The 17,577-nt window shown below is 39.1% G+C and overlaps 1 protein-coding gene across 12 annotated transcripts in view; it reads left to right on the forward strand.

Annotated features, from left to right (window-relative positions):
* gbf1 (golgi brefeldin A resistant guanine nucleotide exchange factor 1) overlaps positions 1-17,577 on the forward strand; it is a 289,880-nt gene that overhangs the window by 160,547 nt on the left and 111,756 nt on the right. For 6 of the 12 annotated variants that reach the window (XM_043679174.1, XM_043679176.1, XM_043679179.1 and 3 more), the window contains one exon: positions 13,233-13,382. The exons of the other annotated variants lie outside the window; for them this stretch is intronic. In XM_043679174.1, coding sequence (XP_043535109.1) covers positions 13,233-13,382 — 150 coding nt within the window. The remainder of the gene's footprint in view (positions 1-13,232; positions 13,383-17,577) is intronic. 12 annotated transcript variants of the gene reach the window in all.

The following is a 17,577-nucleotide window of genomic DNA, read 5'->3' on the forward strand; positions in this document are numbered from 1 at the left end:
TTCCTTATGAGTTTACAAGTTTTTGCAGTTTTTGCTGCAGTTTGACTGTGGCTCAAATGGAAAATAAACTACTTAAGCCACAATTAAATTCTTCACCATCAAACCTTCAGTGTTTTTCAGGGGCAAATAGTGGGAATTTTCACATTCAGGGTATTAAATGCTGTGCTTTTCTTCAGCCTAAATGTTTTTAGTGTGGGTTTTAATTGTCAAAAAATACTTTCTGTAAATTTACACAAGGCTATTTCAATTTACAATGACATTTACTTGTCTGTGTGTTTTTCTTCTCATCACATTTAAAGCACTTTCACAACCCCCAGATGAGGATCAGCTGATTTGCTTTGCTTTCTGTAAAATGAATTTGGACCATTTTGAGCTTGTAATATAAAAACAGAGTGTTCTTTCTAAAGGAGACAGTATGAGAAGCACAGTGCTTATGGAATCAAAACACCATGGATTGATGTAGAGAATTTTGGAGGGGGCCAGGAAAAGCCTAAATTGTTTTACTCACAAAACTGATGACATAAGGATGAAATACTTCACTAACTGCAAAAATGATTTCGTTTCTTTGTTTCTTTCATGGATGTGGGCAAGACCAACATTTGTAATTCATACCTAATTATCTTTGAACTGAGTATCTTGCTAGGCCATTTCAGAGGGCAGTTAAGAGTCATTTACATTGCTTGGATCTGGAATTGCATTTTGGCCAGACCAGGTGAGATTGGCAGATTTCCTTTCTTAAAAGTCTCTAGTTAACTGGATACACTGTAAGACAATCAACAGTGGTTTCGTGGTCACCACTACTGATACTAGTATGATAATTCCAACTTTATTTTTTGAATTCAGACTCCATCAACTGCAACAGTAGGATTTGAATCCATGTCCCTCGAACATTAGCTGGTTTTCTGAATTAATAATCCAGTAGCAAGTACTTTACGCAACTGTTGATGATTTAAAATTTTCCTAAAGAATTTTTATGGCAGAAATCAGCTCTTGGATTTACTGGTTTGTCTTGCGTAGGGGTACACTAGACAATATTGTGTTTGAACATTAAAAAGAAATTAATGTATGAGGTTATGAAGAAAGAGCAGGAGTGTGCCATTCGATCCCTTGAGCCTGCTCTGCAATTCGATAAAATGATGGCTGACCTGATTGAAACTGCAAATCTATATTCCTGCCCAGTCTGATTACTTTTGGCTGAATAAGAATTATCCACCTCTGCCTTAAAAAAAATTTCAAAACATATCCAGTATTAGAATAGTGCATGCAGTTCTGGTCTCCCTGCTACTATAGGAAGGATGTTGTGAAACTTGACAGGGTTCAGAAAAGATTCACAGGGATGTTGCCAATGTTGGAAGGTTTGAGCTATAGGGAGAGGCTGAATAGGCTGGGGCTATTTTCTATGGAGCATTGGAGGCTAAAGGGTGGGTGATGTTATAATGGTTTATAAAATCAGAAAGGAACATGGATAAGGTAAATAGACAAGGTCTTTTCTCTGGGGTCGGGGAGTCCAAAACCAGAGGGCATAAGTTTAAGGGGGGTGCAAAATGTAAAAAGGACCTAAGGGGCAACTTTTTGTCAGAGACGGTGCATCGTGTATGGAATGAGCTGCGAGAGGAAGTGGTCGAAGCTGATTCAATTACAACATTTTAAAAGGCACCTGGATGGCTATATGAATAGGAAGGGTTTAGAAGGGTATGGGCCAAATGCTGGCAAATGGGACTAGATTAATTTAGGATATCATGCCAGCATGGATGAGTTAGACCAAAAGGTCAGTTTCTTGTGGTAAATCTCTATGATTCTACTTCCACTGCCTTTTCAGGAAGATCATTGCAAAATGTGTGATCTTTTGAGAGAAAAATAATTCACCTAATTCTAAATGGCCACACCTTTTGTTTTAAACCAGTGACTCTTGGTTCTAGCTTCTCCCATAAGAGAAAATCTTCTCTTCATATCTACTTTGTCAAGACCCTTCAAAATCTTGTATGTTTCAATCGAATCACCTTTTGTGCATCTGAGCACTTCTTGAACCCAGAATGCAGAGCGATCTAGTGTGTGAGAAAAGGTTAGTATGCAGGTACAGTAAGTACTTAGAAACTGTAATAGAGTATTATCATTCATCACGAGGGGAATTGAGTACAGAAGCTGGGAGATGATGGTTTGGTTATACAGGGTACAGTAAGGAAGGATGTAAATATGTTGGAGCCAGTTCAGAGAAGGTCTATCAGACTAATATCAGGAATTGGGACTGTAATTGCCTTTCAAAGCATTTGCATTCTTTCTTTAGTAAGGTGACCAAAACTGTACAGTACTCTAGATACGGTTTCACCAGTCCCCTTCATAATGAAAGCATAGCCTCCTTACTTTGCTGTTCAGTTCCTCTCATGATAAGCAGTAATATTGTATTAGATTTCTTAATTACCTGCACTCAAGCTTTCTATGATTAATGCAGTAGGACATCCAGCTCCCTGTGCATTTCTCAGCTCTGTAATCTTTCATCATTTAGATGACAATGCTTGCTTTATCCGACATGGTAAAATGGGCAATTTCACATTTTCTCACGTCATACTCTTTTTGCTGGACTTTTTTTCCCAATCACTTACCAATCTTTAACCTTTTCCAGTCTCTTGATTTCCTCTTCGCATCTTATTTTCCGATCTATCCTTGTGTTGATATCAAATGTAGCAACTATACTTTCAATCTCTTCATTTAAGTCATTTATAAAAATTGGAATAAGTTATTACCAGCACCACTCCCTGTGGCATACCACTTACTGCATCCTGTTAACTTTGCTGCAAAAAAAAGTGTTTATGCCTCCTTTCTGCTTCTTGTTAGCAACCAATTTTCTGGCGATGCCAATATGTTACCCCCTACCCTATCTTCTCTGCCAAAACCTTAGGTGAGGCCCTTCATCACATCTTCCAGAATACCAGTTACAGCATGTCCACTTGTCCCCTTTTATCCATAGCAATGTTATTTCGAAATATAGAAAATGGTAGCCATTAAGCCCTTTGAGCCTGCTTCACCATTCAATATGGCAGCTGATCCAACTCCGTACCCTGTTCCCACCTTCTCCCTTTGATTCCTTTAGCCCTAAACAATGAATCTAACTCCTTGAAGACATTGAATTTTGGAAGTTTTTTTTCTGAGGATGATAAATCTGTGGAATTCTTTACCAGAGAGAGCTGCTGAAGCTGTGACCTACTATCTTCAAGGCTGAGAAAGGTTTTAAGAATTATGGAGAATAAGGAGAATTGGATTTGAGTATTATCAGAATAGCCCTGATATCATTAAACGGCAGAAAAATACTTGATGGGCCAAATGGCCTACTTTTTCCTCCTGTATCTTTATTATCTAATGGTTTATGGTAAGTTGCACTTGAGTACTAAGATGCAATAGATTTTTAGATTTTTTTTTTAGTCGTCCTGTTCAGACATGTTCCAATACATGCCTTGGTGAGGTGGGACATGAACTGGGGAATTCTTGCGTAGAGGTAGGCACATTACCACTGAGCCACAAGAAACCTCATTGACCAGTTTTATTTTTATATTTTTGTTATTTGCTTGTTCAATATTGTTATTGCATATCTCTGGAACGAGTGGGACTTCGCCTGGCTTAGAGGCACTTAGGGACATACCACACTGCCATAAGAGTCCTCATTGAGCAGGTTTGGGTGTTGCTGGCAAGTAAGGCTCAGCTGACCCAGTTACAGCAGAAATGGTTTTGGTCTCTGCTTTGATTAACTGAATCCAACAGTTAATCACCTTGTTAAAACCCTACTTAGGATGGGCATCTTTAGAATCTAATCCAGATTCCAATATTATTTAAACTTCCTCACCCACTACCAGTTTCCAGTATTCACAAGATCCAAAAAAAAGCTAACTTATTAAATATGTTCCAGAACTTGATGGTGTACATTATGCATTCCTTGATGCGCCCCTTGTCCTCCCCCCTCCTCCCAGGGGCTTTGTGCACAATGCTCAGGATATCAACTTATTTCATTGGTTGACGACTGGAAGGAAATACTAACTTAGCTTGGTATGTGCTTACATAACCCTGCTCCTTCCTCAGCTGTACAATGTAATTAGTTTGGCCATGTGGACTGAATCTAACCCTTTCATTAGTTTACGCTGACAGAGTGTGCCACAAAGAAGTTAAACGTGATGTCTGTTCAGTGGGCCAGAATGAAAAAGGTAACCTGAATTAGATCAAATTTATAATTTTCTCAAAATTAATTTCACTTGGCCCAGTTTTGAGTTTAAAAACTCCACTTCTGTGCTTGTTTCTTGTAATAACATACTCTTAGCAGAAAATAATAAACATCAATTACTTTCATATGACTATATTCCGACCAAATTTATTTCCAAAACTTTTTCAAACATCGTAAGCTTGAACCTTCTTGTGATGTAGAAAGGTGCATTCTTATTGCTCACAAATTATTCTGTATTTTTGCTTGGTGATGGATTGCGGTGTTTTATCAATACTAATGTCTTGCAAAGCTCTCAAAAACTTTGTGTAACTTAAGAGAAAATCATAAGAGGAAAATCATTTTTTTAAAAAGTGAGTTTCCATGGAAAACTTCTCTGTGCCCCACAAAACTACAAAAAGTGCATAAGGGTAGAAAGGTTTTGTGTTTGTCGAATCATCTTTTCTAAATTAATTTTTTTTCTGAAATACATAGTGGAAGCTTTGTGCTGTGAAGAGGCTGTCAAAGCAACAGTGCATAGAAATCTGGAAATATTTGGAATGTTCTGTCCTTTTTCTCCAGTTTGTCCTTTATTCCTCGTCTGACGCATTGATGTTCGACTGCTGCAAAGTCCCAACTCTCCAACAACGAATTGGAAGACCTGCTCTTTATTGACCAACACTGGCTTGCTGCTATTTTGATTGATTCATAACATACTGAACAATCAGTAGCAAAATTGTAATTGTTCTCTGTTCCTCTGCAATTGTTTGTATGGATTTAGAGCACCTCAGTTACCTTGGGTATTCAGTGCTGTTTTCTCATTTGCTGAATTAACTTTAAGTCATAGAAAGCCAACAACTGGATCTGCGAAATTTGTTTAGTGTGTCAGGGAAAATTTCAATAAAATATTTTGCAGGGGAACAGGAATTAGCCAAAAATGTTAATTAATAGAACATGTCAGGGCTTCATTTTGTGTTTGTAAGCATATTCAGTGCTGTGTGATCAGCCATTAACTTAAGTTAAAAGCTGAGTGGTAAACTGCTTTACAATAGAAAGACCATAATTTGTTCTGTTGTTTTCCTGTGAGCAAATTGGCTTTCCTTTCCTAATTGTTTCAGAGAGATCTTGAGGTAAATCAGAGTATAATCGTCCTCTAGGAAAAGAATGATTAGTTTGGGGTGTGTATTAATTTCCAAGTATAGAAAGCAGGTATAGAAAACTATATTTTGTCATCATTACTATTTTGTATCTGTATGCTCCTCAAAAATTCACTGTTAGCTCTGTGCCATCTTGGTATTGCAAATGTTAACTGTTACTGAGAAGTGTCTCTTCAGCTAAAACATTCATCTTAATTTTACGTGCAGTGGTTACTGTACTACTTTAGTGATACTGTTTCAGCATAATATGATTCTCAATATTTCCTTCAGATTGAGCCACATGGGACTCGTTTGTTGAAGGATCATGTACTGTACAGTGCTGGCAGCCATCAGTAATCCCCTTTGAGGAATATTGAGTTATGCAGCTCAGTTCTACCATTTTTTTGTGTGTGAAAGTTTGCTTCATCTTTAACCTATATCCTTTTGATCGGTGTTAATACTTTTGAAAATTTTCAAATTCAAATGAAAATGATTGGCTGAGATAGGCTTTGTTTGCACAATTTGCTTGAATTTCTTAAATTTCCATTCCTTTTTATTGTGGCTTGATTCCAAACGCTGTCCTTGTGCATCTGCGAATGTCAAATCAGTATTTGGGAATAATTTGAAAGATTTGCTGGAGGGAAGGCTAAGACTTTGGTAAATAAATGTCAAAAGATTAATAATTGCTGCAGCCAAGAAGTGGCAGTGAAGTAATGCTCAGGAAGATGAGAGGAAATGATTAAATAGGATTCAGATAAAGTGTTGAAAATACAATGGAAGCGTTCCATTGCTAAGCCAAGGAACATTGAAAATAACTATTGGATGAGAGGTACATGCAGCATGTAAAAACTTTGCCACTGTCAGAAATGTGGCTTCAAGCAGAAGATGGAAAATAGATAGGAAACTACCTTTGCAGTGAGATGAAAAAAAGAAAAATGGGCATTTTCTCAGATGATGGAAAGAAAATGCATTCTTGAAAAGCAAAGGAAAAGGCAACTTATCCTTCATTATAGATGTCTACTTAACCATTGCTTTAAATTTGTCTAAATCTGTTTTTGCTTGTTATGTGTTTGGAGTCTTTTGTCTCCTCCAATGACTAGAACAAACAATTCACTGAAATCAAAAATAATTGTCTTAAACTGTGAAAACCTGAGGTTCACTTTATAGTTTTTAAAACTGAGGAAGCTTTTGCACCATTTCTGATCCTCTGCCTTGTGAATGGTTGTGCATTTGCTAATTGTATAAACTGGATAATTGGGAATTCAGTTTCCATGGTCAGCAAGAGCAGTGATTCTGATTAGAAAATGTCACAAACAACTTCACCTTGTGTAGCGATTGCCTGTAACATTGAACCAAAAGAGTTGGTATGGGCCTGAACGTTGCAGTAAGTAGGTAAAAATAATGACTGCAGATGCTGGAAACCAGATTCTGGATCAGTGGTGCTGGAAGAGCACAGCATAGAACATAGAACATAGAAGAATACAGCGCAGTACAGGCCCTTCGGCCCTCGATGTTGCGCCGATCCAAGCCCACCTAACCTACACTAGCCCACTATCCTCCATATGCCTATCCAATGCCCGCTTAAATGCCCATAATGAGGGAGAGTCCACCACTGCTACTGGCAGGGCATTCCATGAACTCACGACTCGCTGAGTAAAGAACCTACCCCTAACATCTGTCCTATACCTACCCCCCCTTAATTTAAAGCTATGCCCCCTTGTAAAAGCTGACTCCATACGTGGAAAAAGATTCTCACTGTCGACCCTATCTAAACCCCTAATCATCTTGTACACCTCTATCAAGTCACCCCTAAACCTTCTTTTCTCCAATGAAAGCAGTTCAGGCAGCATCCGAGGAGCAGTAAAATCGACGTTTCGGGCATTGCAGTAAGTAGCCTGGGTTTGGTGGACAGCCCTTTCTGAATGTTATGGTTTCGAGACTCGCCCCCGAGACCTGAGCACATACCCTTGTACTGAGATGATGTACAATTATTGAAGACATTGGCTAAAGATGTAAATCAAAGCCCTGTTTACAGTTTGACACGAATGTAAAAGATCCTATTGCATTTTCAAAATGAGTCTTCCTGGTATCTTGCTAAAATCTATTCCTTATTCAAGATCAGTTCTTTTAATAAAAACCTCAATTAGTCATTTATCTTATTACTGTTGTGGGATCTTGTTATTTTTCTACAACAGAGACTGCACTTCAAAAATACTTATTGATGGTAGAGTTCACTGCAGCATTTTAAGATGTGGAACATATGTGATAAATATAATGTTTTTCAAGTGACAAAAGTGAGATTTCTACTAACACTATTGCTGTTGAAGTTCATGTGAAGTGTGAATGTTTGAGGAAGAGCTCAATTTGCTTTTCATATGCTGTGACCACTTGTTGCTCAATGTATGGGAGGTTTCTTTCATCTGTTACCACCTGTAATGTTTTGAATCCATGAGCATTCTCTTAGCTTTAGGTCAGGCTTCTTTAGATCAAGACAGGAATGCTGATTTATTTTTCAATGGGTTAGCATGGAAACTGTTCAGCCATTCATGCTTGTGCCAACTATTTAGTAGAGCTACCAAATTATAGCTCCATGTGTGTTCTTTTCCCCTCCCAGTGGTCCTCGACTTTTCTTTCCTTTTCAAATATTTATTAAATTTTCTTTTCTGTTACTGTTGAATCTGCAAGGTTTGTGAAGGTTTGTAGCTCAGGTTGAGGTTAAGGGTGTAGGTTTGTTCGCTGAGCTGTGGGTTTGATATCCAGACGTTTCATTACCTGGCTAGGTAACATAATCAGTGGCGACCTCCAAGTGAAGCGAAGCGGTTGTCTCCTGCTTTCTATTTATATCTTTCTCCTGGATGGGATTCCAGGGGTTTGTGGTGATGTCATTTCCTGTTCGTTTTCTGTGGGGTTGATAGATGGTATCTAGATCTATGTGTTTGTTTATGGCATTGTGGTTGGAGTGCCAGACCTCTAGGAATTCTCTGGCATGTCTTTGCTTAGCCTGTCCCAGGATAGATGTGATGTCCCAGTTGAAATGGTGTTTTTTTTTCCCTCCGTGTGTAGGGCGACGAGGGAGAGAGGGTCGTGTCTTTTTGTGGCTAGCTGGTGTTCGTGTATCCTGGTGGCTAACTTTCTTCCTGTTTGTCCTACATAGTGTTTGTGGCAGTCCTTGCATGGAATTTTGTAGATGATGTTGGTTTTGTCCAATGGGATATATTGGGTCTTTTAAGTTTGTTAGTTTTTGTTTGTGTGTTTGTTGGGTTTGCGTGCTACTATGATTCCGAGGGGGTCTTAGTAGTCTGGCTGTCATTTCTGAAACTTTTTTGATATATGGTAAGGTGGTTCGGGTTTCTGGCTGTGTTTGGTCTGCTTGTCGTGGTTTGTTCTTGAGGAATCTGTGGACTGTATTTTTTGAGTATCCGTTCTTCTTGAATACGTTGTATAGGTGATTCTCCTCTGTTTTCCCAAGTTCGTTTGTGCTGCAGTGTGCGGTGGCTCATTGGAATAGTGTTCTGATACAGCTTCGTTTGTGTGTGTTGGGATGGTTGCTGGTGTAGTTAAGTATTTGGTCAGTGTTTGTCGGTTTTCTGTATGCGCAGGTTTGTAGTTCTCCATTGTCCGTTCTTTCGACTGTGATGTCCAGGAATGCGAGTTTGTTATCGGTTTCTTCCTCCTCGATTAACTTTATGCCTGTGAGGGTGTTGTTGATGATGTTAAATGTCTCTTCTATCTTGTTTCGTTACCCGGGTCTCTGGCGCTGTGAGGCAGCACTGTGCCACCGTGCCGCCCACTCTATAAATAGAAAGCAGGAGACAACTGCTTCGCTTCACTTGGAGGTCGCCACTGATGTTACCTGGCCAGGTAATGAAACGTCTGGATATCAAACCCACAGCTCAGCGAGCAAACCTCCACCCTAAACTGTTGAATCTGTTTCTACTACTCCTTTAGTCAGCATGTTCTAGGATGCAACTGAGATGTTGAAGAGCTAATTTGTTCTGCTGACATGTAAGAAATTGGATGTCATGGGGGTGTGTGTTTTTTCTGTCTTGCAAGCAGAATGTGACAATCTAATCATACTCTAAATGCTGTGGTTTAAGGAATAACCTAATCACAGATTATTTCCAGAAACGAATCATTTTACATTGTTTCTGGGTGGCATGTGACTCTGGGGGAGTGGCAGGGTTGTGTCTTGCATGCATGACTGACTGATATAAAACCCTGTATAAAGGGAGGACAGTTCCCTTGTTCTGGGAACCTAGCTTGACATGCTCTGAAAGCATCACGAAGAGTGTTAAATGATGCTCCAAGAGCTTGTACTTAAATAAATAGTGGCTGTTCACAGAAGTTGGCGTATTGCAGTTGAATCAAGCATGAAAGAGTCTTGAGAAGGGAAACTAGCGCAAAACTTGCTGTGTAATTTAAAAACCGAAAGAACTGCAGATGCTGGAGAACAAAACCAGAGATTGCTGGAAAAGCTCAACAGATTTGGCAGAATATGTGGAGAGAAATCAGAGTTGACATTTCGGGTCCAGTGACCCGTTCTGAAGAAGGGTCATTAGACTTGAAATGTCAACTCTTGATTTCTCTCCACAGATGCTGCCAGACCTGCTGAGCTTTTCTATCAATTTGTTTATGTTGCTGTATAATTTGTTTTTTCCTCACCTTGCTTGTGATTGTTTGTCCAACCACCTTAAATCTGTATGCTTTGATTACTGATCCTTGTCACTGTTCAAAATTTATTCTCTTGATTATAACAAGTGATTTCAAAACACTCAATAATGTTTGTTCAAATGTGAACTTCCCACATTTTATTGCAACATTTAAACCAGATTTATTTTGAGAAAGTTAAAAATTTCTCTTAACTACTACTTTTATAGAGATTCATGAGTTGCTCAAAATATTTGCATCTTAGGAGTTCTGTTGCCTTTTTCTGTATGGAAGCTGAATAAGGAACAATGCTGAATTATCACCTGTCAGCCTGTTTTTATGCCATCTTTGAGGAGCACTCATTGCTTTAAAAGTTTTCAACCAACCTATTTTGCTGATCTTGTGCAACATGGAAAAACTATTTATTTACTGTTGGGGGTTCAACATCCTTTTTTTTGGAATTTAAATAGTGCCTTCTCTGGGAAAGGAGACAATCTTTTATGTAGCAGAGTGGGGCTAGATCAGCTGGCTGCCCAAAGCATGAATCTCTTAAAAAAGCTGTTCAGTATGATTATTCTTGTGGGATGACAGCTGTTCCTGTTTGTCTTTTGGATTTATGTAATCTGCCGTTCTTCCTCGTTTCTTTAATAGTGAGCAAAGGTGAAGTTCACTCTCTTTGGATTCTATATGCAGGAAGACTTTTATGATATTTGTAGAGTGGGGCTATTTGGAGCAGTGTGAAAGACTGGCATAACATTTTTCAGAATCTAGGATAGATTCTCCATGTGAATAGATTATGTGCAAAGGGATGTTCCAGTTTACTGGGCTCTGTATTTTTAAGGCATTCTCAAATGCATCAAGATATTACTGTTTGTGACAATGCTCTGGAATTGCTGATCCAAGAACAGTTATTTCTGGCATTGTGACCCTCAAATTTCCAAATTACATTTCTCTTCTGAATCTTTCAAGGGAATAGCCATTTCCTTAGCAATCAATGGTAGTTGAACTACGAAAGCAACCACCCCAACACCCACAAAAGAAGTTGCATCAAGACACTATTCAAAAGGGCCACAACACACTGCAGTACACCAGAACTGCAAAAAGAGGAAGAGGAACACCTATACAATGTATTCGCCAAAAACAGATACCCGCGCAATTTCATCAACAGATGCCTAAGGGAAAAACAACGGAACGAGGACATGCCGCAACCCAAAGGACTAGCCACACTACCATACATCAAGAACATTTCCGAACTGACAGCCAGACTACTGCGACCACTAGGACTCATAACAGCACACAAACCAACAGCCACTCTCAGACAACAACTCACCAGAGCGAAGGACCCTATACCCAGCATGAGCAAAACCAATGTAGTGTACAAAATCCCATGCAAGGACTGCACAAAACACTACATAGGACAAACAGGAAGACAGCTAATGATTCGCATCCATGAACACCAACTAGCCACGAAACGACTCGACCAGCTATCCTTGGTAGCCACACACGCAGATGACAAGCAACATGAATTCGACTGGGACAACACTGACAACCGGAAGCGGCAGATTCAAACCACTACAAATGCCGGAGGAAAGATCACAGAAGCGCTTCACAGGAGGCTCCCAAGCACTGAGGATGTCACCTAGACAGGGGCCGAAACGTCTGCAACACAAATTCCCAGCTCAGCGAACAGAACCACAACAACGAGCACCCGAGCTACAAATCTTCTCACAAACTTTGATTACTTACTTATCTATGCTATTTAACTCTATGATCTGCCTGTATTGCTCGCAAGACAAAGCTTTTCACTGCCTCGGTACACGTGACAATAAATTCAATTCAATCTCCATACATGAGTGATTGATCACCACAACTTTATTTGAAGTGGAATAGGGGGAGCGAACCTGATTTGAGTGAACATGTTGACAGCTCAGGAAAAAGATTTTTGAAGTCCTGGACTACTTGATATACTCCCCTCTAAGTGTACAGGTTCAACAAATTACTTTATAAAATTTGATTATTTGGTTGAACTTCTCTCTATACATTGAATGCTTCCGACCTGGCCTCCATTTTTTTTTTACTTTTCATGGATTTCAGTTTCAGCAACAATTTTTTTTGTGGTGTAGTATTTTTGAGTTTTGTCACGGTGTTGTTGAAAGAGAACCAGAAGCTGAGGTCCAGTATGAGGTGATGTGTATGTGTAAACATAATATTTTTGTGCAATGTTGAAGGGGGAGCACAAATTGATTAGAAAAATAGACTTCTAAAAAGAAGCATTTCCAAATTATTTGACTCCTAACTAATGATTGATGTTTATCCAGTTGAATAGTACATTTCAATCAAATAATGAGAGTTTACAATTAAAGGTAAGTCACATAATATTTCCTTTTGCTTTGTTATATTCTTAAATCTATATTTTTAAGCTTTTTATTTCTTTCTGCATTTCCTTGTTTGTATGTTTGATGCTATTCCTTCTGACTTTCATTTTTTGCTCTCTGTGCAATACTCCTATTAGTTTGACAAGTAGAACTGTTGTTGTTCTGACTTCCCAGCAGTTTTACTGTTGAGTAAATTCATTGTGTGCCATTATAATACTGTAGTGCAGCTTATGTTTTTAACACTCTGCAAAATAGATGCCATAAATTTGACAAATGTGCATTTGCTGAGTAAAGCAGACACTCTTGCACAGTGAACCCACAGGTTGTTCTCTCTTGGTTCATCACAGCCATACGTAGCTTCAAATCAAAATGTTTGGCCATGTACATTTCAATTGGAGTCTCTAAGGAGATGTAACGAAACAAACAAGTTTGAATGTTTTTTCCAAAAATTCATTTCCTTAGCAGTTCAATCCCTGTACTTCAGACGATATTTTTGTGTATCCCACAGGACATTGGTATTTAAAATTGCAGGTGTTTAGATTTGATGTCCCTTGACGGTTTACATACTTGGGTGGAACTTTAACACAATTTGACAATGCCTTTATGAAGCTGTTCATAATTTCAGATACATTTTTTAAAATTGGAGAATTCTCACTTAAATAACAGCTTCCCCAGTTCCTTCAGGTAAAATTAATTCAGCCACCAGTCAGTTTAATTCTGGGGAAAACTAAAATCAAATGTTAAACAAAGCGCTCTGACAATCTGGGAATTCTGTCAAATCTAAGCCTATTGGGGCTTTTTCACTAGTTGTAATCAACAACTTTCTGTTTTGAGATGATGGTTTGTGTGTGGTGGTCAATTCTGTGCTAATTATCCTCTTCTGTACTTCAGAAGCTCTACTACACTTGCTACAGATGAAAACAATGGGCTCAGAAGGTGCAGAATTCTCTGGCCTCTTTTTCCCTTGGCAGGCTGAGATTTCAATTTCTCCTGCTTTCCACAAGACCCCTCCAACAGTTAGCCTCCAGAGGGTTTTTCATTGTAAGTCTATCAGAATTTAATCCAGAAACACAAAGTAGTTTTTGCTGTTACATAAAATGACAGGGCTAAGCAGTTTTCTATTTCTAGATTGAAAGGATTGAATATATTGTGTGTGCTTGTATGCAGTGCCATCTATGGGATAACTGTAAAATAGTAACTGCAGTGAATTGGAGTCCTAAACTTATTAAGTAGCCTATTAACAAATGAAGCGTTTTGTTGAAATTACGTCTACAATTGTACAATGCTCAACACTTGAAAGGAATTGTGAGCATTTAATTTTAATGTGTTTGTTTCAATAGCTGATCTGGAAATTAGAGATAAACAGAAGGTCAATTATGTTTCCTCTATACAGAGGAACCTCAATTATCCGAACGAAATTGGTAGGCACTATTTCGTTCAGATAATTGATTATTTGGTTAATTGACTTCCTCTGGGGCTCAGTTTTCTGTGAAGTCTGCTCCCTGTTCAGGAGACTAGGCAGCAGCACACTGTGCGTGAGATTCCACTCCTTGTCCGCTCTCAACCCCTCCCTGCCCAATCCCACCCCGCCCACCCCCAACCCTGTCCACTCTGACCCTGTCCCCCCATCCGCTCCCAGCCTGCTCTCTGTCCACACCCCCAAAACCATCTGCTTCCACCCCGTCTAACATGCCCCGCTGCCCGCCCGCCCCCATCCCCGCTCCCCCGTCCATCCCCACCCACTGTTCAACCCCCGTCCGCACCCCCGATCCCCGTCCGACCTTGGACTCCCCAGCCAGAGGCAGCTAGACTGTATACCAACAGTATGACTGCTGCTGCCTTTGTGGGGTACATCTCCAAATAGGCTCCCCCTTTGTCCTGTACAGGGCATGTTGGAGAGATTAGCTGGGGAAGGGGCGGGGGGAGGTTTTAGGGTTCACCCCTATGTAGAACTCAGGGAAAGTGTTGAGAGAGAGAGGGCGGGAGGTCAGTCATTTGGCGACAGTGCCTGGACTGTCCAGAACTGTTCTTGGCAGCATTTCATTGAGCTGAGTTAGTTTTTAATCATTGTACTTGTAAACAGAAGACGCGGTCAAGGTAGAAACAGTTCTTTGACATAATGTTTCTATCTGGACCTTGAAATCCTATTCGGATAATCAAGGTTCCTCTGTAACTGGTTTTAAGATATTCACCAGCTTTTATTTGGGGGTCACTTTACAACAGTTTGGAAAATCATCGGGCAGTTGCTGAGATTGTCTGTTCACGCAAAATGTTTCAAGAGATTTTTGTCAAATGTTTCACTAATTTTATTTTCTTTGTCTACTTTGACTAAGAAAATTCTTACAGAAAATATGCTGGCTCCTTGTAGGGACAGTGATGCATGCTAAAGTTCTTTCATAAATCCATTTATCTGACATAACTGGTTTTCAAATTGTCTGCCTAAAGTATCTGGGTAAACAAAGAACAGAAGAAACAGGGCAAGTTAATATGGACAGAAAATGTTAGATTCTGTTAGCCTATATAATTGACTTATTGTATAATTGTCAGTTGTTAATTGCAACGTGCCTTGAAAGGGAAAATGAGAAAAGTACAAAATAAGTTTGAAATGAAGTTTGACAGTGACAGAAGTCGAAAAACCAAATGATGGAATCTAATATGAATGGAAGACAATGATACAGGTTTCCATAGTCAGGGGATCAGACAGATTTCTGTGGTATAAAATGTGACTTCAGGATGGTGTGTTGCTAAAGAGAAAATGCTGGAAAATCTCAGCAGGTCTGGCAGCATCTGTAAGGAGTGAAAAGAGCTGACATTTCGAGTCTGTCTGACCCTTTGTCAAAGCTGTGTTGCCTCCATGGTGCCAGGTTCAAGGATGTCATGGAGCTCCAGGACGTCCTCCTAACTGAGTAGGATCAGCCAGAAATCGTGGTTCATGTTGATGCCAATGCCGTAGATAGGAAGATGGATGAAAGCAATATTTGGAGAAATGGCAAGGCAACTAAAATAATATTACTTTATGAACAATAATATCAAAATTGCTTGCAGTTCCATGTGCTAATGTAGAACACGTGGTTGGAGAACTGGTTTAAAAGGGTTTTGGACTTCTGAGCATTGGAACCATTTCTGGGACAGGTGGAACCTTGCAGGAAAGTTTTGGGAGTTGGAACTGTTGGGAGTTGTGTTGAACTAGCTTAAGGGGGGGAAATGGGACCTGAGGGGTAACCCAAATTGGAAGGGGTTTAAATTGAAGTACAAAGTAGAAAAGTTGTGATGGACACTCAGCAGAAAAAGCTGAGTATTGAGTTTGCCTTGAAAGTGGAATGATGTCAGACCAGATTAAGGGCCCTCTACATTAATGTGCGCAACATTTGCAACGAAGAAAGTCCAAAGGTGCAAAGTAGAGGTAAGTGGTTATCACTCAATGTGTCAGAAATGTGTCCAGGAAGGGAAGCTAAATACTAGAAGATATTTGTTCAAAAAGGACAGACGAGGGAAAAGAGATGGAGGTGTGCTGATAATAAAGGATGGCATCAGCACATCAGCAAGGGAGGATCTCAATTTTATAATTCCATACATTTTGAGATATTCCCTGCAGATTAGGAACTTGTACAAGGATAACACAGGGAATTACAATCTGCCAGCATTATATCAATAGTAATGAAAATGCTAGAATCTGTCATAAAGCATACTGTAAGTGGATGCTTGAATAAAAATGACGCCGTCCTGTCTGCTTGTACATTTTGAAATTCAGCATGTGAATCATTTTGTGTGCATTAATTTTTAGTGCTTGTAGATGAATGTAAAATACATACTTGGTCAAAAGACAGCATGTGAGTAAAGTGCAGTTTTGATCCGTGCTTGCTGTGGACTTCTTCAGTGTCTGTGATTTCATGTCAGCTCATTTGCCATTTTATTTTCTGAAATTACCAGAATAAATTACTGATAGATGTTGGAAAATGTTTAAGATAAAATGAAGCAATGTGTACTTGGAATGAGGAAACGTTAAAAGGGCACTCATATCCACTGTTTTATTTATTTTCACACAACATGTTTTGCCTGAGAAATTTATAATTGAGGGAAAAAGGAAATGAAATGATCTGAAGTTTCATAAATAAGTAGTAAGACATTTAACTCAAAGTTGTTCTCCTGAATGCCTGTTGGGCTGTTGAGTTCTGGCTTCCATGCTCGTTTTCATAACAGTAATGACTATTCTTCAAGAAAATGGATGGTATGTGGACTATTTCTGGACCATCTTGAAGGACTTGGTAAGATGATATTGAATATATCTTCTCTTTTTGTTTCGTGAATCTTTTTCCTCCTTTTATCTCATTAATGTAGGTTGTGTTTTGCCAATAGTCCGCTCAAAATTCTCAATTATAAACCAAAGCTCAAGTTCAGTACTGCATTTACATTAGGATGCAATTAACACATTAAGTAGGTTTATAAACCATCTCAAAGAATAACCAGGACTTAGTTTCGACTCTTTTACTCCAAAAAAAAACTGGTTGCTTTGTGAAATCAAGCTCACAAAAGGGTTAAATGTCAAAACAAGAGCAGTGATAACACCCAGCAAGAGCTGCTGCATCTTGGAGAGAAGAGGAGAATTGATGTTTTGTTTCAGATTTAAAGGAACTGCAGTTTCTTCGCTGCTCATTGTTTGCATTTTACTATGTCTATCCTTGCTGTGTAATATTTGTGAACTCCTTGTAATTTGCTGACTTTTTGTTCACCAATAAATTTAATGATTTGAGCTTTTTAAAAAAAAAATGTCTGCACTGAACTCTTCGCTTCCTATCCATCTTTTGCATTTCCTCTGCTTTCCTTGATCACTCCCCCCATGCCTTGTTTTAACTTTATTTATGCCTTATTCCCTTCTCTTTCTCATCCTTCTCTGGCTCATTTGCTAAGTATTGACTTAACTCTTTAGTAAGCTTAAATTGACATATTTCATTTGATGTGATCTTTGACTTAGAAGTGAACTGAAAATTGCATTTATGCACAATAAGGTGGTGAATGGATGAATCGCTGGACTTTTCAGATTTTGCTGTTTTGAATGAAGGCATGAAAACAGTTAATTATAGTTTATGATCAGTATAATGAGTCCAGACACTGTACTGGAACAAGAGGGACCAGTTTGTTACTGAAAATGCACCTGCAATGCCAAGTTTCACTGATTACCTTTCTTTCAGTTCATTCAGCAATGGCTTTTGTGTAATTTCAGACACTGGTAAGAGAG

Source organism: Chiloscyllium plagiosum, chromosome 38 (assembly GCF_004010195.1).
Source record: "Chiloscyllium plagiosum isolate BGI_BamShark_2017 chromosome 38, ASM401019v2, whole genome shotgun sequence".
Classification (NCBI taxonomy): Eukaryota; Metazoa; Chordata; class Chondrichthyes; order Orectolobiformes; family Hemiscylliidae; genus Chiloscyllium; species Chiloscyllium plagiosum.